This window comes from Anser brachyrhynchus (assembly GCF_964034855.1).
Source record: "Anser brachyrhynchus genome assembly, chromosome: 15".
In the NCBI taxonomy this organism is placed as follows: Eukaryota; Metazoa; Chordata; class Aves; order Anseriformes; family Anatidae; genus Anser; species Anser brachyrhynchus.
In genome coordinates, this window is record NC_137733.1 from 16,745,803 (window position 1) to 16,770,909 (window position 25,107).

General features: G+C 57.0%; 2 protein-coding genes across 2 annotated transcripts in view; one reads left to right on the top strand and one right to left on the bottom strand.

The window, feature by feature from the left end:
* The window catches only part of PKD1 (polycystin 1, transient receptor potential channel interacting), an 88,873-nt gene extending 80,971 nt beyond the window's left edge, over positions 1-7,902 (bottom strand). Inside the window, exon 1 of the mRNA XM_080556877.1 lies at positions 7,414-7,902. Coding sequence (XP_080413003.1) covers positions 7,414-7,676 — 263 coding nt within the window. The 5' untranslated portion in view covers positions 7,677-7,902. The remainder of the gene's footprint in view (positions 1-7,413) is intronic.
* A 13,182-nt stretch (positions 7,903-21,084) lies between these two features.
* RAB26 (RAB26, member RAS oncogene family) overlaps positions 21,085-25,107 on the top strand; it is a 31,227-nt gene continuing 27,204 nt past the window's right edge. The window contains exons 1-2 of the mRNA XM_080556758.1: positions 21,085-21,306; positions 23,722-23,832. Coding sequence (XP_080412884.1) covers positions 21,100-21,306; positions 23,722-23,832 — 318 coding nt within the window. The 5' untranslated portion in view covers positions 21,085-21,099. The remainder of the gene's footprint in view (positions 21,307-23,721; positions 23,833-25,107) is intronic.

Sequence of the window (25,107 nt, forward strand, 5' to 3'; positions counted from 1 at the left end):
CCTACGGTTCTCCCTGCTCTCAAACAGCTCCACAGCCTCTGCACGTGAAAGCCGTTAAGCAACAGCACAGAAGCAACCCATGAGGCAAAATCCACCAACATTAATTCCCTTTCTGACAGCGTTCCGCTCCCTGCTGCCAGCGGGACAGGGGGTGCTGGCACTGGGCCCCACGCATGGCACGGGGCGCTGGCCCTCCACCGCACACGGTGCTGGGCCCGCGTGCCAGCACGGGGGTCCTCCCGTCAGAAATGTGGTATAGGGGAGCGTCAGCAGCGGAGACGGGAATCGAAACATCTGTTTTATCCAGGCCACGCTTGGAAAGGCTAAACTGTATTCAGCCCTTAAAACGTAACCAGCCCAGCTGTGAGGCAAGCCGATGAGCACACAAGTACAAAAATAGCCGCTTCTGGAGTGCTCTTTCAAACAACATGAGTTTGCCCTAAAATAAATACATTAAAAAGAACGATGTTTTTTTCAGCTCTTAGAGGGACCCGTGTGCTCACACGGCTGCGGCACAACGCGCGGATCCCTCTGGCTCGGCCCCGCGTTCCTCGCACGCCCCTGCCGCCTGACAGCTCGCAGCCCCGGACCTGCCTGCGGCGCAGCACGAGCACACGCAGCAGGAGCACACGGTCCTGGTGGGACCAGGCACAGACGCTCCTACCAACCTGACCTACACCAAAAGCCGCACGCTTCGGGCCGGACTCACTCCACCCCCTTCCCGAGGCGTGGCTTTGAGAGAGAAACTAACAGCTTTGGCCAAGGCAACTGCTCGGCCGGGCTCTCGGCTCTGCTTTCCCAGGCTTAGCTGTTCCCCGGGTCCCTCCCTCAGGAGGACTCAACCCACACCCTAGATCCTCTTTTTAGAGAGCCACTCCCACCTCTCCGACATGGAGCATTTGCTGCAGCAGAACCTATTTAACCCATTCCCAGCACAACCAGTGCCCCTTGACCAGGCAGGGGAAGATGTTTACGGAATCCCATCCAAGCCCCCACGCAAGGGAAAGGAAGCAAAGGCTCCACCGCCCGTCTCAAAGCTGCAGAGAGAAATGCTCTTTTGCTTCTGGGGTCTGCAGAAATCTGCCTCCCTGCTAGAGGAGCCCAAGCAGCGTGGATGCTGCGGGAGCCAGGGCCGAGGTACTGCCAGCAGATGTTGCAGCGAACGGTGAGGAGGCGACCGCGGGGGTCTGCAAGCACCATCAGCGGCGTCTGCCCGGGGAAGCGGGCACACGTTCCACCCGAGGCTACAAACACCACCCTGGAAATCTCCGTTTCAAACTAGCGATTAGACCTCATGACTTCATCACAGACTTGCAAAATAGCATTACACCGAGCCAAATGTGGTTGGTTTTTTTTTTTGATACAAAGATTTGTCTGCATAGGAGGGCAGAATGCAGGTTACCCAGCTAGCTAGAAGAAATAAGGGCACGGTATGGTGCCCAGGCGCACTTCCAAATGAATAGGAAAGGACTGGCTGGATCCTGGCTTGGAGCCACAATTTGTGTCACTACAGATTGCCCCGTAGGCACATCAAAATCCAGAGCTGCTGCAGGCCATCTGCTGTCGGTCGGCACAACCTTCTGATCGCGCTGGAGCAAAGAGCAACAGCCAGCACCTCCGGCACCGCGCTGCCGGGGCAGCCCACGGCTCCGGGGGGTGCAGCCCACGGCTCCGGGGCTGGAGGAAGAGCGGGACCCAGTGTTAACACTCGTGCACCCCGACTGAAAAACGCCCTGGGTGGGAGATGCCCCACTACAAACTGAACATCGTTTCCCTTCCATCGAGCACTGCTACCAAACCAGCCTGTCACACTATCTCACCACAGGTTTCCAATTAAATTAAAAATGACACTGCATCGAAGACAACAACGCACACCATATCTGAAGCTTCCTCTCTGATCTCAGTTTATTAAAGTTTTTACTAGGCCCGATGCCGGGAAGCCAAAGAGATGTGCTTGTTCCTAACCTGAGGGGAACTATTTTTACCACCAGACAGGCAGGGAACAGCTGACTCCAGAACACTGTGCTTAGTTTGTTCTGATTATCTCTGTTTAAATTCAGTGGTAGCACATCATTAAATTGATGCAATCTTTTGGGAGAAAGGGAGCAGTTGGAAAAGTGAGGACAAAATCTGTTTACTTGTCATGGTTCCTATAATTTACCACAAATGCTACGGATGGTCAACTTGCATGTTGTTGAAACTCTTCCTGACGATAGTTACCCTTTAAAAAATGGGAATGGTGGTAGTAGTGTTTTTTTGTTCTCTGTGCTCTTTGCAAAGCAAAAACTAATGTTATGTTTCAATTTGACATTTTTAGTTTTGGCAAACAGAGACGCCAACATAGATTCAATGTCTAAGCAAACAACAGCCCTTTGATATGAAAAACAAGCTAATTGTTCCGTGCAAATGTGGGTTAAGAACTGAGGACCGGGGAGGCCTGATGCGAAGCCCTCACCCTCCTGATGGACAGGCGGTGACGCGGCAGGGCGTGTAGGTGGCAGAAGCTGCGAGGGGAGCGCGGCCGGCAGCTCTGCAGCCCAGATGTCGCTGGCCAGGCCTTCAGCCCGATCTCAGCAAGACCCCGGTGAGAAGGGTGGGCAAAAAAAACCCCTTCCGAACAGCAACAGTGCCTTGGGCACTGCCCACCAGCAGAGCCGCCAAGAGCACACCGTGGAAGGGACAGAAATGTTCTTTTTGAGCCTGACAGCGACTGCCCAAACCCTGCTGTTGGCTATGGGGGGACTATTTCACAAGTGCCGTGTCCCCCACATAAGAGTGGGGACCTCCGTACGGCTCCCAGCTGGGAGAAACGTCTGGGGACATGTGGGGTAAATAAATGCAAGACACGAAATCAAGCCGAACTGCAACGATCAATCAAAAGACAACAAAGCTCGAAGAAATGAGAAAAGGATGACGCGGAGACGTAGCGTGGAAACCACAGCGTGGAAACCGCGGCATGACGAGATAAAACAAGGGATTCCGTTAAATGGCAAGCAGGGAGCAAAGCATCAACAAACCAGATGAGTCTGTTCCACCCCTCCTTCCGATCAAGTGATTTTCTGCTTACCCCCTCTGTACACGAGTGTAACAAAGCAGCTGGGTGAAACCTGAGAGAGACCTGGAGGGGGCTTGCCAGCAGGAGGAAAAAGGCAGGACTGGGCCCACACTTTCACTCCAATGGGGAAAAAGCCACAGATAGATTGAGACGCCACCAGTAAACTTTAAATTCGCAGGAAATAGGAGGGAAAATATCAATGTAAAAACAGTATCAGTTAAAAAAAAAAAATAAACCAGATGTCAAAGGAACCCCGAAACATGAGGCGAGCACTACCACGATCCTTTCTACTAATACCAGAAGTTATCACACCCCTGTAATCTCTCCATGGTGAACAGGGGAAGGAATTACTCACTGCTCCAAAAGCTCCCCTGGATTCTCCAAGGCAGGGCCCTCCAGCCGCTGAGATCCCAGGGCAAAGAAGTGAGACACTTCGATGCTGCTCGTGGCTGTTTTATTACATTTGCCAAGGAGCAGGGACACCTGCAACCACCACCCCTCCGGTGGATGCCTTTTCTTCCACTACATTTTTAAACACCAGCAAAAAAAAAAAAAAAAAAAAAAGGCCAAGGTTTCCAGGTAAACTTCTCAGTCATGGGATCAGCGTTCAAACTTCCCCGAAACCGAAGGAAGCAGCATAATAAATAACCCGAACCTCATGCTCGTGCCATTGCTGTGATGGCATCACGGTGACACTTCACTAACACCAGAAACCATTATGCTCTGATAGAATAATGCAGAATTGCCTCCTTGTTTGGTGCTCTAATTGCATTTACGATTTGCTTACGTGATTGGTTCCTTCCACAGGCTGAATGAATCTTGTTTGCAAAATATTTATCTAGCACCTCATTTGGGCCTTTTTCCCCCTCCAAAATTCCTTACAGAAGAGAAACACAGCCTTCTTTTCACTAGGGATACGGCTTCTTATGAGAATGACATTCCAAGTTATTTACGTTTTTTCTAGAAACAGAAGTTAATCTATTTTGCCTTTGTAGACTGGACAGCTTTGTACAGACACTCCACAGCTTGTGGTTTTACTTGAACTGGATTTTAGTTTTAATTGGATTTTTTTTTCCAATAGCTTTTGAAGACACCTTGAGCTTTGAAAAAGCTTTTACTGCATCATGTAACAATACCAAAATCTACTGACCATTGCCAACTCTTGCAATTTAAAGACTTATTACAGACTGTAGGTTCTTGAATCATGAAATCTGTTTATTTTTAGGAGGTTTGCTTAGGTGAAGTCACCAGCTGGGCAGCGTAACCCCAGGACTCCTTGCCAAATCTACAAAAAACAAACAAACAAAAAACCCCACACACGGGGTTTTGGATGAAAGTTATGACCCCTAAACCTGCAAAGCTTATGCAGGCGTGTGGCGATAGCAGTTGCTCTGATATTTTCACCTCCTCTTTCTTGCCCATCCACAAATAGTGCTCCACATTAATGAGGGAGGAAAAATAAGGGAGTTTCAGCTCTACAGTCTTACAAATTGAGATTCTAATCTCTGCTTCAAAATTACCACGATACTAAAGATATGCCAGAAACGGTCAGTATTTGCAGGGGAAAGTCAGAAAAGCTTTGTGAGGTTTATTTCCAGCTGAGGAATGAAAGAGGCGATACCGTCTCATCAAACAGCTAGGTCTGAAAGTAAACGTGAACAAAACCCAGTAGCCCTGAAAGCAACGCACGTGCAAAGAGATCAGAGCAGAACATTTCTCAGATGAGGAATCTCAGAAGTGCAAATGCTGCCACTTGAAGCGTGTTGCTCGTGAAGCACAGTTTTTACGTTGCGCACTGCAGACGCTTTGGAAAAAACAGGCTGTGCTCCTGCCTCCAGCCAGACTCTGCACCGCACTTCGGGAACCCGGCTGCAGCAGCGGGCTGGGGCCGACATCCCCGTTCGGTCTGCCCGGACACTGCTCCCAGCTACGGCTGCAAGCAGCAGAGCTTATTTCCTTAGTGATTCCTCCATGTGGCATTTCTTCTGAACTCATAGTAACAGCGCTGCCAAAGTTGGCATTTTGTTATTCAGAGTTGCTAGGTCCACGATGCCGGATACAAGAGGAATTCATTTCCTAGGCCCTACTTGCACAGTGTGGTACGGTGTCACGTTTGCTTAGTGCAACTGCTGGCACACGCCTGCCGCAGAATCAGGGAGCTTCGGTGACGGTAATTTTCTGAACTCTGCCTTCTTAAAGGCTGTTTTCATTTCAGAGTAATTAAGAAGCAATATTTTGTTGAGATATAACTTTTTTCCTCTAATGAGAGAACAGGCAGCAAATTATTAAAAGCATTATTTACCTAAATTGATGGTGTTCAATAAAAGAAACGTGAAATACGTAGATAAAACCGGTTGCATAACCTCACTCGGTCACGAGCCAGAGTCCCTCTCACCCCAACCAAAATTCATCTGTAAATTTTTCATGGTTATAACAACAACGTAAGCACACCTGCCTTCTTTCTCATTGTCAGGAGATCAATCAGGAAAGTAAACTTCTCCCCAGAGGACACCTGCGTGCCACAGCAGACCACTTCAGCACATCTTCACCAGTCACTGGAAGATTACCAGCACACATTTTTTCACCTGAGCCGTGACTACACACACCAGACGATCTGCTGGCTGACAAGGGACCTTACTGTCCACTACAGGCTGACGACCATTCCTCAGTGGAGCAAAGCTCTTCCCCTTAATACACGGCTCTCAACAGCGCAGTAAAGAATTATTTCCCCATTAAAAATGGAAGAAAACATCGGTAATGCCACCCTGCAGTTTCAGTCGATTTGCTTTAGTAGATTCCCTCTTCCCGCACTCTGGACACTTTGTTTTGTTGACGTGCCCAAGCTTTATGTCTATCTTCAATTTGTCATTGCATAACAGGATCCAATCCAAAATGGTCTGGGAGCTTTTATAACTCAATGCCTCTGAACAACAGTAACATAAACAGTCTCAAACACTTACTACCAAAATTAATAATCCTAGAAACACACACTAATAGCCCCAAATCCTTAAGCAGCCAAAGGAGCGACCTAGCACAGGCAGTCTTCAGAAGGCTGCTCGACAAGCGACCAGCGAAGCCCTGGCACGTTCCACCTCTGCTGCGACGGCACGTTCACTCTTCGGAGCAGTAGATCCACAAGTCTAACCGACAACAGATAACGCAACCTCAGAAAGCCCTAGATAAAAATCAGCCTCTCCCAGTTAGGGACTTTCTGCACAAAGCAATGGTTTTCTTTGGAAAACTCGAAACATGTCATGTAAGTAAACACTTGGAAAACACCTCATATCTGTTGGACTTACAGGTTGTGTGTTTTCCTGAAGTTAATCAAGATACATCTCGCTGATTTAATGTTTTCTGTGGTATTTACGACTTTTGCAATATTTGTTCATCTATACTGACACTACAAAGTGGAAACTCAGAAGAGAAAAGCAGACCTTTAACTTATTGAAATACCCGCAGAAATTAGTTCAAAGGAGATTCTTCTATCGTGCCGGACCCCACGTCATCTTTCCTACATGAATCACTCAAAGCTTTTGTGTCCTCGAGAAGAGGAAAGTTATTCCATATATAGAACAAATTTTGATGTTAAAAAAAAAAAAAGAAAAGAAAAGAAACAACCCCCACAACTTCTTCCCTTGCTGTTTTTCACATCACACACTAACTTGAAGGGACTGAGCATACGGACCCCTCTAACACCCCTCCAAGACACACACCTTTCGGGCTGATGTTCCCAAAACACCGAAGTCAGTACCTGGACGCAAGCACAAGGGTCACCCCATTCTAGCACTTTTGTCATAGGATTTTGGTTTGAACTTCTGAATCGAGCCTTTTTCACTTGCTGCGAACAGGACAGCCCTTAAGCCGCATCCAGCCGCTCGTTTCTCGCCACAGCTCTCCCCGGCCATTCCCCTCCGCCTCGCAGCCCCCAGCACCCCAGACACCCCCGGCTGCCCTGGATCCGCCCACGGGGAGCTCTGCTCTGCACAATCCCGGGGGGGGTCTCCGGGGGGGTCTCACTCGCCCCGCGGGCCACCAGCGCTTGGGGAGCGGCGGGCGGCAGCAGCGGGTCGGGGCCGGCCCCTGGCAGCGAGCCTCCAGGTGCGTGCCCGGGCGCCCAGCGGCCGTCACCGCCCGGACACCAGCACCGTGCCGGGCACCTCGCTCCCGCTCCGGCTCCCGGAGCCGAGCAGCGCCGCAGCCGGGCCCGCAGGGGTCACGCACCGAAGCCCTTTTCCCTTCTGCAGCCGCCTAACGCCGCAGCCCCCCCCCGGCTAACTTCCCCGGGCGCCCCGGTGCCGTCCCCCCGCCGCACAGCCCGAGCAGCCCCGCTCCCGGCCCCGCCGCCCCGCGGTACTCACAGGGCCGTGGCGGCCGGGGGGGCTCCGGGGGGGCGCTGCAGCCCCCGGGCCGAGCAGTTGGCGATGCAGGCGGCGCCGGGCCGGCCGCCGGCGCAGGTACAGTCGGCGGCGCAGGGCTGGCAGGCGGGGGCCGGGGGGGTCCTGCCGGCCGCCAGCCCCCCGCACAGCAGGGAGCAGAGCAGGCACCAGCCCGAGAGGGGCAGCCGCGCCGCGGGGACGCCATGTTTGCGCTGTGATCCAGTGTCTCCATTTCCAAAAGGCATCTCTCCCTACGGGCATGGCATGGCCCCGCACCGCCGCTCCCCCGGCCCGGCCCGGCCCGGGCCCGGCCTCGCTCCGCTCCGCCCCCGCTCCCGCTCCCGCTCCCGGTCCCGGTCCCGCTCCGCCCGGCTCAGCGCCCGCCCGGCATGGCGGCCTCCCCGCAGGGCTGCGCTGCTCCCGCCGCGGTGCCCGGCCCCGCTGGGCTCCCGCTCTGCCGCTGCTGACAGCCCCGGCCCGGCGCCGCCCGGCTCGGCTCGGCTCGGCTCGGCTGGGCTGTGCGCTCCGCCCGGGCCGCGGCCCGCCGCCTCCCGCTCCGCCTCCCGCCCGGCGGAAACCCGGCGCCGCTCCAGCCCCGCCGCCCGCCCGGGCCGCCCCCGCCCCGCCCGGCCCCGGCGCCGCCGAGAGCTGCGGGGAGCCGGGGGGGGGGAGCCGGGGGTGTCGGGGGCACGGGGGGAGCTGCGGGGGCTGGGGGCGGTGGGGGTGCGGGGGGAGCTGGGGGAGCTGGGGGTGCTGCCGCCACCGCCTCCCCGCAGGGCTCCCGGCCTCCCGCCCCGGGCACGGAGCCCCCGGCCCCTGCTGGGCGATGGGGACCGGGAGGCAGCCGGGGGTGTGCTGCTGGCCGGGCCCTTCGGCACCCCCGGCCCCCCCCCCGGGCAGTTCTGCCTCTTCCCGAGGGCAACGTGAGGCTCGCCTGCGCCCGGCCGTGCCCGGTGCTGGGTACACCACAACTTGGCGGCTTTGGGTGCTGGCCGGGCCGCAGGGTGCGTGTTCCACACCTAGGGCACGGCAGGTATTTGGGGTGTGCTGGGGAGAGGCGAGGGCAGGCGCTGCTCGGGGCCGCTTTCTAATGCTGGCCGTAGCGGGGTCATCGGGCTCCCAGCGCCGCTTGCGTGTGCGTGTGCAAAGCGTGGCCCCGGCCATCAGGCGAGGGGAGGATGGACGGATGCTCAGATAAAACGTGGAAGAAATGGAAGAAATTATTGCTTTTGAACTGCTCGTCATCTTCAGGGCCACATCGCTCTGGAAACCAGAGCCATCAGCTCCTGCCCAGCAGGGATTGCTCAGAGCGTGCCGTAGGCTGTGCGGGAGGTCAGAGCATGGCACCAGGCTGCTGAGAAAGGCAGAGGAGCCTGGGGGGAAGCAGTGGGCAGGGGCCTGTCCCTGCAGGCCAAGTGGCTGGGGCAGGGAAATCTGAGAGGCTTGGACCGAAAGGTGGAGGGACAAATCCTGTACATCCCCCAGAGCCAGGTGCTGCTGAGCTCAGTGGGCTCTGATGTCTGAAGTGCCAGCCAAAGACACTTTCTCCGTGGGAGACTTGCAGATCTAGACAAGACTTTCAGCAGGGCTTTTGCTAAATAAAAACAAGAGCATTATACCTATAAACTTTTTTTTTTTAATGCAACTACGTTAATTCTTGCAGCCCTTTGTACCTTTTAAATTATTTATACATAACATTTAAGTTCAGCACAGGAAATCACAGCTCAGCCCTGCTGTCAAGCATGCAAGTGTGCCCACAGGAGCCCCAGGGACCGCCCGCGTGCACAGCTGAAGCCGCAGCTGAAGCCAAGTCTGTTCAATCACAGCTGCAGCAGCAATTGCCATCCAAGAAATCCTGCTTTCAGGGAGAGGGGCTGGATGGATCACAGGCAGTCACTCACCTGGAGGGGGGTCGCACCCCTCCACCAGCCAGCTGCCCAGGCACAGGGCAAAAGGCCCTTTGTGCTTGTCCAAAGCCGCCTGCAAAGCCCAGCGAGGCTGGCCTCCGCTCACAGCCTCCTGCCACCCGTGGGGGCTGCCCACTTGCTGGGGGGCTCTGTCACCACCTTGTTCGCTCTCCAGCGGCCCGGCAGCGAGCGTGCTGGGGGGCTGCCATCCTGACACTACAGCACGCACTGTGTTGATGGGGTCCTGTCAACTCTGGGGCTCAGGAAATCTGCCTGGCGGCTTTCAGGGGAGCAACCACAACAGAAAGGGGTGGGAGAGAGAGGCTCTGGCTGTCCTGAGCATCTGAACGGCGTGAGCAACAGGGAGCCAGAACAATTGTTCGGGGTGGTACCAGGCAAATGATGTGAGCCTGAGCCTGCTACCACTGCTGTTCGTCTTCTTCTCTAGGGACTGACCTGTGTGAGCCCTGGCGTACATCCGCTGAGGGCTGTGAAGCCTTGTGCCTGCAGAGCTGCTCACTGCCCCTCTGCTCTACCTGCGTGTATGGTCTGGACCCAACAAAGCCCATCAGTGCCTGCTTGGCTGGAGGTGCGTGTGTCATCCCACTGAAACCAGAGGAGTGACAGCAGACTATATTAGCTGGGGTTCTGCATTTCCTCATCCAAATACTGTACAAGCCTTAAATAAGAAGCCTGACAGCGTCTGATTTCACTCCTTGGCATGGTGCTTAATGTATGTGAGAATTTACTTTCTGAAAACATTTTGTGCCTTTTGGACTTGAAATCTACTGTAAAGACACATCGTCTTTTGCATGATGTATTGTGCCCAAAATAGCTCAGCGGTTACTACTTCCTCATGTGACCACCATGTATTTATTTCCGCTCCCTCAATTGTAAATTGCTTTCTGTTTTTCTTCCCTAATCTCCTGCACTGATGTCCATATTTCTTAAGATAACAGCGAGGAGAAAATGTCAGCAGATTAGATCACTAATGTAATCCAGCGGATGTAATGAGGTTAAGGGCTCTCCCCCAAACGCTGGGGCTGCCAAGCTGTAATGAGGGCAGCAAACAAGGAAATAATTGAGTGAGTGGGAAAAGAGACAGCAAATCTTGATCAAGTTGCAAGACAATAATTTGTTCACATTGAACCATAATTTTTGATCTTGGAGGAAGGTCTCGTTGCTGAGCTGGGATGGATTTTAAAACGCAGACTGCGGAAAATGATGGAAGTGGAAAATGTTCTCGGGGGCTGGGAGGCTGTTGCTCACTGCGAGGCGGGGAATGGCTTCTTGTGGGGACGGGATTCTTCTGGTCCCTCCTCCTGGCAGGCGAATGGAGAGTTTCTCAATACTGTTTACTTGAAGTAGAATTAAAACCCAACTCAGAGGGTGTTAATTCTCCCTGTCCCACCAGCAATGCAGGCCGAACGCATCCAGCACAGCAGCAGATACGCTGTGGTCAGCAGAACGTGACAGGGCTGTGGCCAGCTGGGATTGTCCCCGCTGCCTCCAGCCAGAGCCCAAAGCTCCCCAGATGGCTGCGGTGGCACCGACGGCCCCGAGACCCCGCCAGCAGCACACACACGCCGTACCTTGGCTGTGGCTTGAAGAAGGCAGGAAAATCACCTCCTCCTAAACTTCTGCCCCCCTTGTCACAGCGTTTGGGCCCTTTGGAGGGCAGCTGTACTAACATAGGGCCACGTTGCTCATTTGCTATTATTTCCCTGCTTGCACAGCTTGCCCTCTGTAGATGTACAGGAGGGAAAGAGCTTCCCACTTGCCTTTACCTGGGACATGAGTACCTCCAAGGAGGTGAGGATCTCCATTTCTCCAGGGGGAGGCAGCTGCTTCCATCCCTGCAAATTGTTGCTTTGTGGCTGCGTTCCACGCATGTTTGCACAAGTGCTACGGCCCATCCTGCAAGGGGCAACCTGCAGTGACCCCCAGAAGAGCCATCTCCTCCCCCCAGTCTGCCTCCTGCTTTGCCTGCCAGCACAAGCGCTCCCCAGCTGCAATCCTTGGCCAGATGACTGCAGCCAGCCTCCTCATGCTCCATTGCCTTTCATCCAGACACAATACTTTTGCTTGCCCAGAAGGCCTGGGGGAAGAGGACAGCTGAGCCGTTAACCTATGTTATATCACACTTGCCACCACTGATCTACATTCAGTCTTCTTTTGCAGGGCTCTTTAGCTGACTTCACATCGTGAGGCGTATCTGCTGGTCCTGCACGTTGTTGTGGTGATGTTGAGACCTGCAGCTGCAGACAGACTTCCCCTGGCACCAGCTGCTCCACCTGGCACCTTTCGGATAGGGCTGAAAATTAAAAGCAGGGAAATCACCGTCTCCACGGTGTCAGTTCAGTAAATACTGGCCCAGGTGCCTCCTGCGTGGCTCAGCCAGGAGCAGCACGGCTCAGCCCTACTAAGGGCTATGGGATACCCCCATATCCCCAGGGGCGAGCCAAGAGGGGGGCTGCGGACCCTCCCCCGAGCATCCTCCGGGCCGGAGCTCTGCGCTGCGGCTGCCGCTCGGTTTGTGAACGCGTGGCGCCCTCTAGTACCGCCGGGCTGCCCTCCTCGCAGCCTTTATCCTCGCTTCTCAAAAAAAAAAAAAAAAAAAAAAAAAAAAAAAAAAAAAGTGCAAAATCCTGCAAGGCCCCACCAGCAGGTGCGCGCTACAGTCAGCTGCAAAGGGAGCTCACCTGGCGCAGCAAGGCGCGGGCACCCTGTCTGTCCCTGTCGGTGACACCGCACTGCTGATTGTCCCAGCTCCTGCCCTCAGCCTCCCCCTGCACGGCTGCGCACCCCAGGACAGCACCCGGTCTGTGCTGCCTGCACCTCGCAGCCTGGGACCATGTGGGGTGGTTAAGTCCTGGCTCAGCCACAAGGAGCAGGGGCGTCTCAGCCCTATCCCAAGCTGATTTAATCCACGGGGGATGAATTCTGCCACGATCTCCCTGCCCGAGGGCTCCCAGCCGCCCACCTGCACTTGCTGGGCACGGGATGCAGCAGACGAGGTCGGGATGCGTTGGCCTGGCCCTGTTGTGCTGACAGCGTGGTGCCCACAGCCGGGCGGGATGCACGGTGTCCCCCAGCTTCTCCTTGGGTGCCTGGAAAAGGAACCCCCTGCCCCGGCTGTGCTCAGGGCGATGCTTGCCAGCGAGGCACAGGGCTGTCAGTTTGTGTGGGGTTTTCAGCTGCACGAGGCTGAGCTGAGTCAGCAGTGCCAGCACATGCCTCTGTTGGGCTTATTCCGGATGACTTTTGTGGGCAGTTTCAGCTCAGGAAGTGAATTTATTCACGCTGATCATTTTCATCCATTTGACATAGCGTGAATGCAAACCAGAGCCGAGCGGTTGCAGTGGCAACGCTTTCTGCTCAGTAACTAATTGGTGGTGATTCTGGTTTTATTTACCAAACACTCCTTCAAAGCAAACAAAATGTCACGATTCCTCTCCCAATAGGTTTTGAATTTTCAGGCTTTTGCGGCTCAGGGAGTGCTGCTGCTGAGCACGGGCTGGCCGTGGGCGCAGGGTGCAGGTGCCCTGGGCAGTGGCACCGGGGCTGACCATGGGACATGACCAGCACCCATCCAACCTCGGCATGGCTCCCCTGCACCTTGCTGCTCCCGCTCGTTGTTAGAGCAATGCTGGTGTCTCCACACCATTAGGAGGCATCACGGTGCTGGGGCTGGCGTTTGTAATTGGGGCAAATTCAGCCGGGTAAAAAGTCAGGTAGGGGCTGGAGCTGCTCGCTCCCCGCTGCAGGGGCTTCAGGAAGCGGTCTCCCATCTCATTCCCCACTCACACCCCTTGGTCCTGGCATTGCCCTCTCTCCGTTCTTCATGGAGTAGTTTACACCCAAGGACAGAACTGAAACGGGAGGTCAGCAGTGCTGGGCATGTCCCTGTGCACAGGCGTCCCCCAGGATCACCTCTGCAGGTGCTTCTGCATGCCCTCTGCCTCAGCCTTCCTTGGCAGCAGGCTTCCAGTTACACTTTTGCATTTGAAAACTTGGAAAAATGTGATTTTTTTTTTTAACAAGGACTCAGATACTCCTCAAAAGCTGTTGGCTTTTAATGCAATGATGTGAAGAAAACTGCTCTGTGCTAATTAGCACTGATGAAACTGAAGCCAGAGGGCAGCCAGCGGAGACAGAAACGTGCATTCAGAGCCTTAGGACTTGCTGGACTCTGGTGGAGGCCAGGTCCTGGCAGCCCGGAGGCTGTTCCCAGAAGGGCTGGCAGGGAAGGACCCGCTGCACCACAACGCGATTGCTTTTGAGAAGCCAGCTTGGAGAATTCACTTGCCAGCCGCTTTTTTGCCGTGAATTGGCTGTAGTTGGTTGCATTTGGCTGTGCCTCGCTCCATGCCTTCCCCAGGCAGGCCTGATCACTTACACATGTGCGCAGCTTTTCAGATGTGATTAGTCCCTCTGATTGCAGAAGGACAGCTAATGCAAATCAAATTGCTTGCAGACAAAATGTTTGCAGGATTGGGACAACCCTTAGCTTTGTTGGGGAAGAAGATGTTTCCAGCAATAAAGAAGAAACGCTTTTAAACAAAAGATGAAATTGTAAAATCACAGAAAATGGTAGGCAAGAAGATGCTGGCTGAGCGGATCTATCGAAGCTGATTACATTGCAGAGCTGAGGGTGCCTTGCAATGCCTGGCCCTGGGCTGGCCGTGCTGCTCGTTCATTGTCATCTTCAAGAAAAAAGTAATTGCCCAAACCTACTGGAGTTTTGCTGGGTGGAAATGCTCAGCCTTCCTCAGAAAGCATTAACAAACAGTATTAAAGCTCTGAGATGGATCTCCATAGCCCAGATTATTAATTACTTGGAGCAACGCCACATGCTGACAGCTCAGACCATGAGAACATTGTTGCAGGTGTGTTGATCCTGGGCTAACTACAGCCTGGCGCTGCCTGCATCTGGTCAGTGACCTGCCACCCCTTAGCCCTGACGGGTGGCTGAACAAGCCCTGGGCACAGCTCTGCCCCTGCCAGCTCGCACAAAGCTCGCACAACAGCCAGGAGCAGGAGGTGAAGCTGCTTTTCCCCCACCAGAGAGGGGACAGCGTGGACAAGCTCACAGCAAGCAGTGATGCGATGACTTGCTCCAGCAGGAGCTGCTTGCCGGGCCTGGCACTTAGCGGCCGACTTGTTCTCTGGAGCAGCAGCTTTATGAGCCTCTGCACGCTGCCGCGCTGGCTCATTAGGGCTGCTTGTAGTTTTACAGGGCCCCAAAGAGCGCTGCACACATCGCTGAGCTGTGGCTGGCCCGAGGTATCTCTGGGTCTGTAATGCCTGAGCTGCGGATTGCAAAGATGAGCTTTTGGGGGGTTATCTGCTCAAGCTCCGTGGGCTCTGCCTCTGAGGGTGAGTGGCTGGGTCCTGGTGGTGGTGCAGCAGAAAGCACCCCTCGGTCCCTCCTCTCCCTGACCCACGTGCCGGAGGATAAGCAGCCCCTCAGCGCTCACGGTGGTGCCTGCACCCGGAGGTGCTGAGCCTCGGCCGTCCCCGCACCCTGGAGTCATGCTGCAGTCACGCTGCTGCTCCTGCACGCAGCGTGCATCCGAGCGTGCCCTGCAGCACCCTCAGCAGAGACAGCAGCGGGACGTGAGCCAAGCGCAGGTGCCGGCCCCGTGAGGAAGGCGAGAGGCCGGGCTGCTGCCGCCGGCCCTGGCCCGACCGGTGCAAACCCATCCCTGCTGGGAACGGCTGAGTGCGCGCAGATAAAGGTCACGCCGTGCGATGTTTACACACTGGCTTTTGAAACTATAACCACATTCCAACCCTTCCCCGTTGCAGGATGTCTCCGTACAAAATATCTCGGATGGTTTTAAGATGAGATATTATAAGATATTTCTAAAATATTTGATGTCATTGAGGCATGTCTGAAAAGCATTTAAAATATACCAAATAGCTTGAAAGTATCTTTCATTTGGGAGGCTGAGCATTTGTTACTCAGCCCTCTCTCTCTCCATAGGACACATTTCAAAGGCTTTTTGAATATCCAACTTCATCATAGTTGAAAGCTCTCGTGGGTGACTGCTGGAGCAGAGCCGGGCTGAGGGCTCTCATGCACTCAGTCCTCCACCGGCTGAAATCTTGGCTCATTTCTGTCTTGGCACAAGTAAAATTAATTTTCTGGCCTCGGCCCAGTCCAGGCTCATTAGGATCTGGCACAATCACCCTGTTCTGCGCAAAAGGGGCGGGTGGGGGCACGGGGCAGCACCGCCGTTCCCTGGGGATGCCCGTGGGGAATTGCTGAGGCAGTCCCTGCATGCCGGCACCCTGCTGGCAGGGGAATGGGATGCTGACCTGCAGGGAGCAGAGCCCTTCACGTGCAAGGGGTCTGTGGATTATTTTGCAGTTAAATGCAGCAGCCAGGCTGTGCCTTGCTTGCCCCAGGTACAGCTCCTGCCTTGGGTGCTGTGCATGGGTAACCCCGGGCTGCCAGTGCCCCTTCCCTAGGGGCAGCGGGGAAGCTGTGCCCCACGCGCAGGGTTGAGCCCAGGACGGGCAGCTGTGTGCACTGAGGGCTTCTTGCCCCCCTGGGGAGGAGGGAATTGAGCCCAGCCTGGGCCTTGGCGCTGCCACAGGCAGGGGCTTGCAACCGAATGTGGAGTGCCGGGAAAGATGTTTTCTTCTCTTGCCTTGGCCTTCTGGAGAGGGACAGGGCTAATGGGGCACTTCTGTGGCTGAAAGAGCACCCAGGCTTTGCCTCTGGGCTGCACATGCTGGGATAACGGCGTCTAACCAGCTCCGTCATCCACTGAGCTCCTTGGGGAGCCATCTGCTGCCACGACCACCACTTGCTCCAAAAGCAGCAACGTGAGCGATGCGTTAACTTGGCAGCCTGCAGGGGCTGGTTGCAGGGCTGGGGGGGGCGGGTGGCAGCCCCGGCCCTGGCCCTTTTGGGGTCCCACCTGCTGCAGAGGCAGCTCAGAGCCCTCGGGCACCGCCGGGCAGGGGAGGCCAGTGCAGTGCCACTTGTTAAACAGGACCTGCGCCGTGAATAAATTATGGGTTTGAATGCCAGGAAACAAAGACTGGGCGACAGGCTGAGCTCCCAGCCTCCTGGTGCCCAGGGTTCGGTGTGTGTGTGCTTTGCGGGGAAAACAACGGCGATGAAGAGTGGGCAAAGCAGCAGGTGGAAACTGCCCTTCGGGACAGATCAGAGAGAGAAGCTAAGGAGCCAAGGATGGAAACAGAGGGACTGTGCGCAGAAGAGATGGAAAATGAAATAACCAGACAAAGGAAGGAGGTTTGCAATATAAGACTTGACTTGGCAGTATAAGAAAGGGAAGAGACAAAAACAGTCTCCCAGCAAAACATTGGAATTTAACTTTCACAGCTGCAAAAGGAAAACAATTGCTTCCCACACAAAAATAACTGATGGGCTGCATTGATGAGAAGATGTCTGAGGAATTTCAATTAAAAGCCAGCAACACTGACAAAGGCAACAAGATTGAAGTGTTCAAAGGTAAGTGAGCAATGGGGAGGGAAGAACAATAAGTGGCGAGGAAGGGAACAATGACTGCTCAGCTCTGTGTGGGCTGGGACCCTTCCATGCAGGCAGAGGGAAAGCGCTCGACTCACCGAGCGTGGCAGGTGCCGTGGTCCCCAGCCCCACGCGTGTCCCGTGCCCGCTCCCGGCACATCTCCGTGCCTCTTGTGCTCGGGCACTGCTCTGGAGGCAGAGGTGCTCCTGAAGGAGGGTGTCCCATCTGTCTGACATCTCCTCGTGGAGGTCTGTCTGCTCGCGCACAGCACAAGACCGAGCTCCTGGTATTTTGCCCAGGCTCTCTGTCACACCTGCACTGGCAGCGCCGTGACTGACGCGTTGGCCCCGTCACCGCGGTGTCACCTCTGTCTGCCTGCCTGCCCGCACCTCCCGTCCAGGTGCTGTCCATGCCTTCAGGTCCTCTCCCTACAACATTTCTAAGACTTTGGAGTCAGAGCTGTGTTTGCCCTTGGCAAATGATCTGTAGCAGTACAGAAAGTGAGAAGGGACACCAGGTTTACAAGGGACTGGGAGAGCAGTCCCCGTAACCTTGGCTGGAGGCACTGCAATAGGTGACAGCAGAGCAAGCTGAGCTGTGCTGCGAGCAGAGCATGGGAAGAGCCTGCACCGGCTCTCCTGCAGCTGCCAGGGCACCAGGCAAAGAAGATGAATATCTTCCAAGACAGTGCAGCTGACATCGTCTCCGATGGGAATAGCTCGTCCTTGCAGCCTTCCTGCTGCAGGCACAACTCCGCTCTGCCCGAGCCAGCAATGAAGTAGGAGAGCAGCAGGCTCAGGCTGTTGGGAAAGGCATTGGCAGATGCTGGCAAGGACAAGGCGGGTGTCCCTGCCGGGGAGGGCAGTGCCTAGGAACGTGGGGATCCGTGCCTGGGGGCTGCTGCTGCGGTAAGGAGCAGGAGAGGCCAGGAGAACACAGGGGCTGTTGCAGCACGAGCCAGGGATGGAGCAGCTTGGGCCGGCGGGAGGAAGGAGGGCTGGCCTCGTGCTGAAACATCTCGCTTGGCTACAAGCACAGAGTGCAGCTTCTGGCACACAGAGAACGCTGCAAATTTCCATGTCGGGGGAAAACAGCTAGATTTAAACTCCCAAAATGCAGAACAGCTGGTCAGAGCCGGTGCCCAGCCCCAGACACAATCTCCATGTCTCCAGCTCCGTGCAGAGCTCTGTCCCCAGATGGGGGAGGCTGAGCAGAAGGCAGGTGCCATCCTTAACAAGCTCATTTATAACCCCCCTAGTACGGGCAGTCCCTGTCATGGCACATGTCCGTGCTCCCACGGTGTGCAGTGAGCCTCCCATAGCACCGTTGCCTGCACAATGTGGGGCACTGGGTGGCTCTGCCTGCACCCTGTGCTGCCCCTTGGCTGGAGACAACACCCAGACCTCTGCCCAGGGCAGACAGAAACACCCAAAATGCAGTCCAGTCCCTAAAGCAAAAGGGAAACCTTCCAGGGACCTCGCAGCTGTGGGCAGGGGGAGATGGGTGCAGGCACGGGAGCAGCATGACCACAGAGGCTTCCTCTCATCCCACCCGCAATTTCAGAACAGCCAGGAAAGGCTTCACCCTGCACCAAGCACAGGGCCTGGGGCTGCCCCTCGGTGCTGTGGGGCTGCTGGTACAGCAGGAGGAGCAGGAGGAGAGCTGCCTCGCAGCGCTGGCATCCCCTGTCCTCCATGCGTGCCATACAACAGCCTCCTCGGCTAACAGCCGTGATGGGGATGAGCTGATTTTCTGCCTTTAAAAACAAATCTACTTACGCGTGGATATACCAGAGTAACAAATAGCCACCATCGCTACTGGCCCTGTTCAGAGCCCTGCCAGATCCCGCAGTCCTGCTTCCCCAAGGCACGCTGTATCTTCAGGCGTGTGTTGTTCCATTAATCTATTTTTAGCAAACACATTCCCCTTATTTCAGCTGTAGTTATCTGATTAGTTCCTGTAACTATATGGGGAACAGCATTTCCAGGCATGACTGAGATCTGTGAGCAGGCTGTGCCTCTTCACACACATTTTCTGAAGGAGAAAAACTTGCTGGAGATGCTCCTCCTGTGGCCACGCTGCTCTGAGCTCTGGCGCTGCGTGAGGCTGAGCCCCGGGGCTGGGGGCAGCGGGATCAGCCCCACTGCCGGCTCTGCAGCACGCGACCTTTGATAAGGGCAGCAGCAAGCACCACGCTTCCCTGCTGCCGCCCTCGATAAAGGGCCATCCTCGTATGGCGTTGCTCTGATGCGGCCGTGATAAGCAGCTGGCTTTGTTTGCTCGTGAACACGAGGCTCTTCAAGATTTCCATCACCATCAGCTGTGGCTGAGAGCGGGGAAAAGCAAAGTCCTCGTGCGTCAGCAGCCCTGGTCTCCCGGGAGGCTGCCCCGAGGGTGCTGGGGGCTGCACGCCCCCTTTCCCAGGCAGGGAAGTGCTCCATGGCAGCTTTGTCACTGCACAAGGACAAGCTAAAAATCCGACAGACCCATAGATGGCTCCAGCATTGCACTTTGCTCCAAGGCCTCGGCCTCTATTGACTGCAGCTGTCCTGGAAAATCAGATTATAGAGCAAAACCTTGGCATCAAGTCTGCTCTGACAAGTCAGGTCTTCCATCTCCCAGATGGATCATCAGGAGGAAGAGAGCGAGATGAGGGGGATAAGCCTCTGCCGTGAAAGCTTTTTCTCTGGTCCTGTCTGTGTGGGAGCCCAGAGCTCCTCCAGCCATGCACGAGGCTCGGGGGGGGAGAAGTGGGATCTCGCCCAGAACCCACGCACAGGAGCTCCTGACCCCAGCTTGTCTCCCTCATCCACGGGGGAAGCAGCCAGAGCTCTGCTCTCCACTTCTCCCCCACTGGGAGTGTTTTGAGAGAGCAGAACAGGGATTAACAGCGGGTTTAAATGCCCCTGACAGAGCTATTCTGGCACACACAGGGAAGCGTCATCAGGGGCAGGTGTTGTGTGCCCAGGAGGGGAGGAGAGGAGCCTTGGGGGATGGGGGTACCCTCATCCATCTGTGCAGCTCTGCTCCTGTGCCCACTCCTGTGGAAGCAAAGGGAAAAGCTCATCCTGGCCACAGCACAAGCAACATCTTGGCATCACCGTGGTGGGCATCTGGACTCTGGCTTTGGTTCCAGCTTTCCCAGCCTGCCCGAGCCCCTTTGTGTTGGCCCTCAGCTCCTCCCGGTCTTGTGCAAGCGCTGTTACTTATTTACATCTTCATTGTGTGCCTGCCTGGCTTCTCACCAGAGAGATTTATTTTCCACTCTCGCTTCGATATGACTGCTCAAGCCTCCTTTTCCAGGAAGGATAAGGCCGCGCCACTGGAAATATGTCACATAGCTAAAGACATTTATTTCAGTTGAGAGCATTGCAATTGCCTCAGGTGACACTTCATTTGCAGTCAGAAAGAAAGATGCAAAGTGTTGCTCGCTGAAACCAGTTGCTGAGACAGACTGGGGACAATGCAAGCCCCCCCCAGAAGCAGCAGCTCCTGCCGGCCCCGGCCCGTGCCGCAGCCCCCGTGCGCCCCCCGGGCCGTGCTGTGCCAGCCCCTGCCCCGCTCCGCGTCCGCCCTCGCACCCCAAAGCTCCCGCACGGGCGCTGCCCGCGGCGGCTGGTCCGCGCCTGCCTCATCCAAATGCCCACCTGCGGCCGGCCCTGCGCCTGCTGAGGGACCGGGGGGGGGGATGCTGGGGAGCGGCGCCCAGCCCAGCCCTGCCGGGGGGCCGCGCTCAGCCACCGCTGGGCATCGCGGGGGGGGGGGCACCGGGCACGGCTCGGGGCTCGCCGCGCTGCTGCCCCAGCGCCGGTCCCCACGGGGGGCTGGGGCCGCCTCACCCCGCTCCCCTCCCGGGCGGCTCGGCTCGGCTCTGCGCAGCTTGGCACGGCTCGGCCCGGCTCGGCTTGGCGCGGCTCGGTTTGGCACAGCTCGGCTCGGCTCGGCTCAGCAGGGCTCGGCACGGCTTTGCACGGCACGGCTCTGCACGGCTTTGCACGGTTCGGCACAGCAGGGCTCGGCACAGCTCGGCACGGCTCGGCACGGCTCTGCGCGCACCGGAGCGCGGCCGCGGGCGCCCCGCGGAGCGCGGCCGGGGCGGAGCGGAGCGGAGCGGGCCCGGCCCCCGCCACCGCCCCCGCGGCGCTGCCATTGGCAGCGGGGCCGGGCCGGGCCGGGCCGGGCCGAGCCGTGCCGGGCCGGGGAGGCGGCGGCGGCGGCGGCACAGCCCCGCGCCCTCAGCGCCCGGCCGCGGCATGTCGCGGAAGAAAGCGGCTCGGAGCAAGGGCGGCGGCGCCGCGCCCTCGGCCGCGCTGCCCCCCGCCGCCCAGGGGCCCGGCCGCGCCGCCGCCGCCCCCCCCCGGAGCCCCGCGCCCGCCCCCGAGCTGCCCCGCAACGGCGGCGCGGCGCCCGGGCGGCCCTCGCTGAGCAGCAGCGGCGAGTTCTACGACCTCGCCTTCAAGGTGAGGGGGGCCGGGGGGGGCACGGCCGGGGGGCGCGGGGAGCGACCTGGGGGGGGGGTGCGGAGCGGAGCGGCCGGGGCAGCCCCGTGCGGCAGCCCGAGAAGTTCCCCGGGGACGGGGCGGGCGGGGGGCGCCCCCTCCGAGCCCCCCGGCGAGCCCCCGCTCCTCCGGGGCCGCCGCTTTCTCCTTCTCCTCCTTTCTCCCGGCCCCGCAGGGTGCCTCGGCGGCGCTCCCCCCCTGCCCGGGTCGCCCGGGCTTCGGCGTGGCGAGCTGCGAGCGCATCCCTCCGCACCGCGGCTGCTGCTGAACTTTTGCAAGTGGTGCTAAAAGGCTTTTGGCTCAGCTTGGTGGCTGTACCCTTCTGCTTCCTCTCTAACCGCGTTAAAAAAAAGCAGGTTATAAGCTGGGGTGACGGTATTCCTTGGATCAGCATCGAATCTGCTCTGGCTGCCGTTGAAATGTCTCCAGCTTATGCTTTCTCTTAAGGGCTCAGATGGCTTCTTCTTGCTGCTTGAGATTCTGGCAACTCACAGATCAAATGTATTTGCACCCCCCTCCATCATACGACCTGCTGCAAGCCCATCTTGGAGCTCTCTTACCAATTTTGGCTGAGGCTGTAATTCAGTGCAACCCATCTGACTGCAATTCTAGCACAGATCTTCATAACCGAGCGTGGGGGATTAAGCTGCGAGGAAGACAGTGTTTGCTATGGCAAGGTCCAAGCCTTGGCATGCTGTGCCAGAGAGCTCGGTGCCTGGGGCCGTCAGCATGGCCACGGCGTGTTAAGATTTGGGATATGGAGTAGGAGGTGATGGGTGTTTGAGAAGTGGATTTGGCTGATTTAGTAGGCAGGTGGTCTCCGGTACAGCTGCAGTAACAGTTCAACAGCTTCTCTGAAATGGAGTCATTCTGCATCGATGCTGGCCCTGGGCTCCCTGAGCTCGCCTCTTGCCAGGCCTGGCTGGGGTCTCAAAGAAACCTGAAGGTGCCGGTAGCAAATCCCTCTGGTGTCGGTCTGGGTTTCTCACACACAGACCGTGTTGTGTTTGGTGAAAGCCCAATCCAATAAACTTTCCCTTATCCCTCTCCTGAGCTCTGCCACAGACAACAGCCTAATGCACGGCACGGGGCCGGATCCTGAAGGCCAAGCTGTTGGCGTGAGCCTGGCCCCAGGCACTGCTGCCTGCCCCTGAGGGAGGCTTGAGCGGTGCTGAGCGGGGAGCAGTGGGCTTCAGGGGTGGATCTGCTCCAAGGCAGGTATCAGGAAAGTTTAAAAAAAAATCCGTACTACTGTTTTGTACTAAAAAATAACTTTTTCCCCACCATTGGTTGGACTCGCATGCATGTCTTGGTTTCCCTGACCTTGTGCCAGAGCTCAGAGCGGGGCTGCACGGGGGGACCCCACCGGACACCTGCTGCAGGGGCCGTGCACTGCGGGGAGGGAGCCAAAAACGAGCCCCCAAATGGGCTACACCTACGGAGTCCATGGCAGTGGCTGCTGCTGCTGCGTGGGCTTGGTTTGACCCAGGGCAGCGCCTGAGTTAAAACCATTTAAATTCATTCATGGGCTAACGACTTCTGAAAGGATAATGGCAGTCGGGCGCAGAGAGTTGGAACCGTGCCACGGACGCGCGAAGCCGTGCCGATGGGAGCGGGTGCAGAAGCTGTGAATGCAGCTTGGTTGTGCGGCCCGGGGTTTCTCCATGGTGAGAAGCTGTCAGCCTGCTCCGAGGGATGGGGTCGGCACCCACGGGGGGCAGAGGGCTCAGGATTGGAGCTGTGTTAGGGAGCAATTTCTGCCTTGCCTTGGTTTCCTGTGGCAGAGCAGGCACTGGGGGGCACAGGTGGCACTGGGAGCTGCTCCCTCGGCATCGCTGAGGACCGAGGGTGGCCGTGGAGCTGTGCTGGTCCTGGGCAAGGAGCTCACAGGGGGACAGGCACGGGTCTGGGGCTGGCATCATGCTCGGGGCCCCCCCCCCCAGCCCTGTGCGGGGGAGTTCTGCAGGGCTGCGGGGCAGAATGGGGCCCTGCAGCTGTGGGTCACAGCCTGGCTTTCCCACACACAGTGCGTTTGGTTTTTACGGGGTGATTCCCTGTGGGAAGTCTGCTCATACTGGTTGGGGGAAGGTTTCTTGAGTTGTGCCGGTGCTCAGGGATGTGCACGGTACAGGGACCACTAGTGATGCTGCGGCACGGGGGCTTGCTGCAGGTGCACTGCACTGGCTGCAGCTCCCTGCCCTCCCCTGGGTCCAGGGATGTGACTTTTGGGTGAGTTCTTGTTATTCCTGGAGCTCCCCGTCAGGGATAAGGATCTGCTGCTTGCCCCTGGGATGTGGCTGTTGGGATGGAGATGGGAAATTGCTGTGGAGGGGCTGGAAATGGTGCCTAACCCGCTCCTCCCTTCCTCCCTCGCAGGTTATGCTGGTGGGCGACTCGGGGGTCGGCAAAACCTGCTTGCTGGTGCGCTTCAAAGACGGCGCCTTCCTGGCGGGCAGCTTCATTTCCACCGTTGGGATCGACTTCAGGGTAAGTCAGCAGCAGCTGGGATTTGCCAGGTTAGCGACCGTCCTTGCAGAGAGATACCGAAACGTTGCTCCAGCTGCTTAAAACTCCTCATGCCGAGTCCCGTGTCAGCGGCAGGCAGGGCACCTCGGGGCTGCGTCGGGCTCAGGAGCCATCTGATGACTGCAGCAGCGCAGCGGCGTTTTAATTACTGCTCTGCACAAGGACGGGGAGCGCGTCCTCTGCTCAGCGCTGCCGTGCCCTGGGGACGTGGGGACGATTTGTGTGAGTTATTCTCTGTTTGGGCCTGAACATCTGCCCAGCTAAAATATTTCCCCAAATCAGTTTCATTGTTTTAAAAAACAGCTATAAACCAAAACCAAACTGACACAAAACACAATATCCAGAGCAAACCTTGTTGGTGCTGGCACGGGGTGCACTGCAGGATCTCCGTGCTCTGTAAGAACAGTTTTGATGGTGCCAGGTGACCATTGGGATCACCGACGGTGACACACCAGAGCCGTGTGGCACTGGCAAGATCAGCTGGAAGCTGCTGGATGGGCAGGGAGGCAGAAGGGGAGGCACCTCATTTCCTCTTTTCTGGCTGTATGAAAGCTGGAGTTGGCGCCCAGATCCTGAGGGCAGTGCCCTTGTTTGCACAGAGCCTCCTTTGCCATGCAGGAACATCCCAGAGCTGGCCGGGCTGGGGAAGATGTGCGCAGTGAGAGGGAGGGGAGGTGATTCAGGTGGGGATCTGTGCGAAGGAAAGTTTTGGAGCAGTTGCGCTGCTGCGCTGTTCCATAACTGAGGCAGTTTTTTCCAGTGCCGTTACCTTTGGGTGCCCTGGTTGATACCTGGTGCCTGATAACTCCCCGTGCCTTGCGGCCGTTTCCCCAACCATCTGCTTCCCCAGAAAGCACGAGCTCGCAGCCCCCAGACACCCGGCTGTGAGGAGGGAGCTGTGCTGCAGGTCCCTGCCCTGCCGGGACAGGCTGCGCTCTCTGGTGGGGAATTCTGCGTAACGAGGGACCTGGAAACGGACACGCAAACCCGGCCAGCCCGAAAGGAGGTTAATGGGCTGCGGCCGCATGGGGCAGCCAGGGGACTGGGGCTGCTCCAGGGCCCTGCGGGATGCTGCGTGCTGCTTCCTGGCCCACGCCTGCTCCTCTGCAGCAGCGTGGGATGGGTGGTGTCCCGGTCAGTGCCACAGACGTCCCCGGGCTGCTCACTCCTGTGGGAGCAGAGGCTGCCCGTGCCACTGTGCCGTGCCTTTGGCTCCGTTTCCGCACCGCGGTGGTG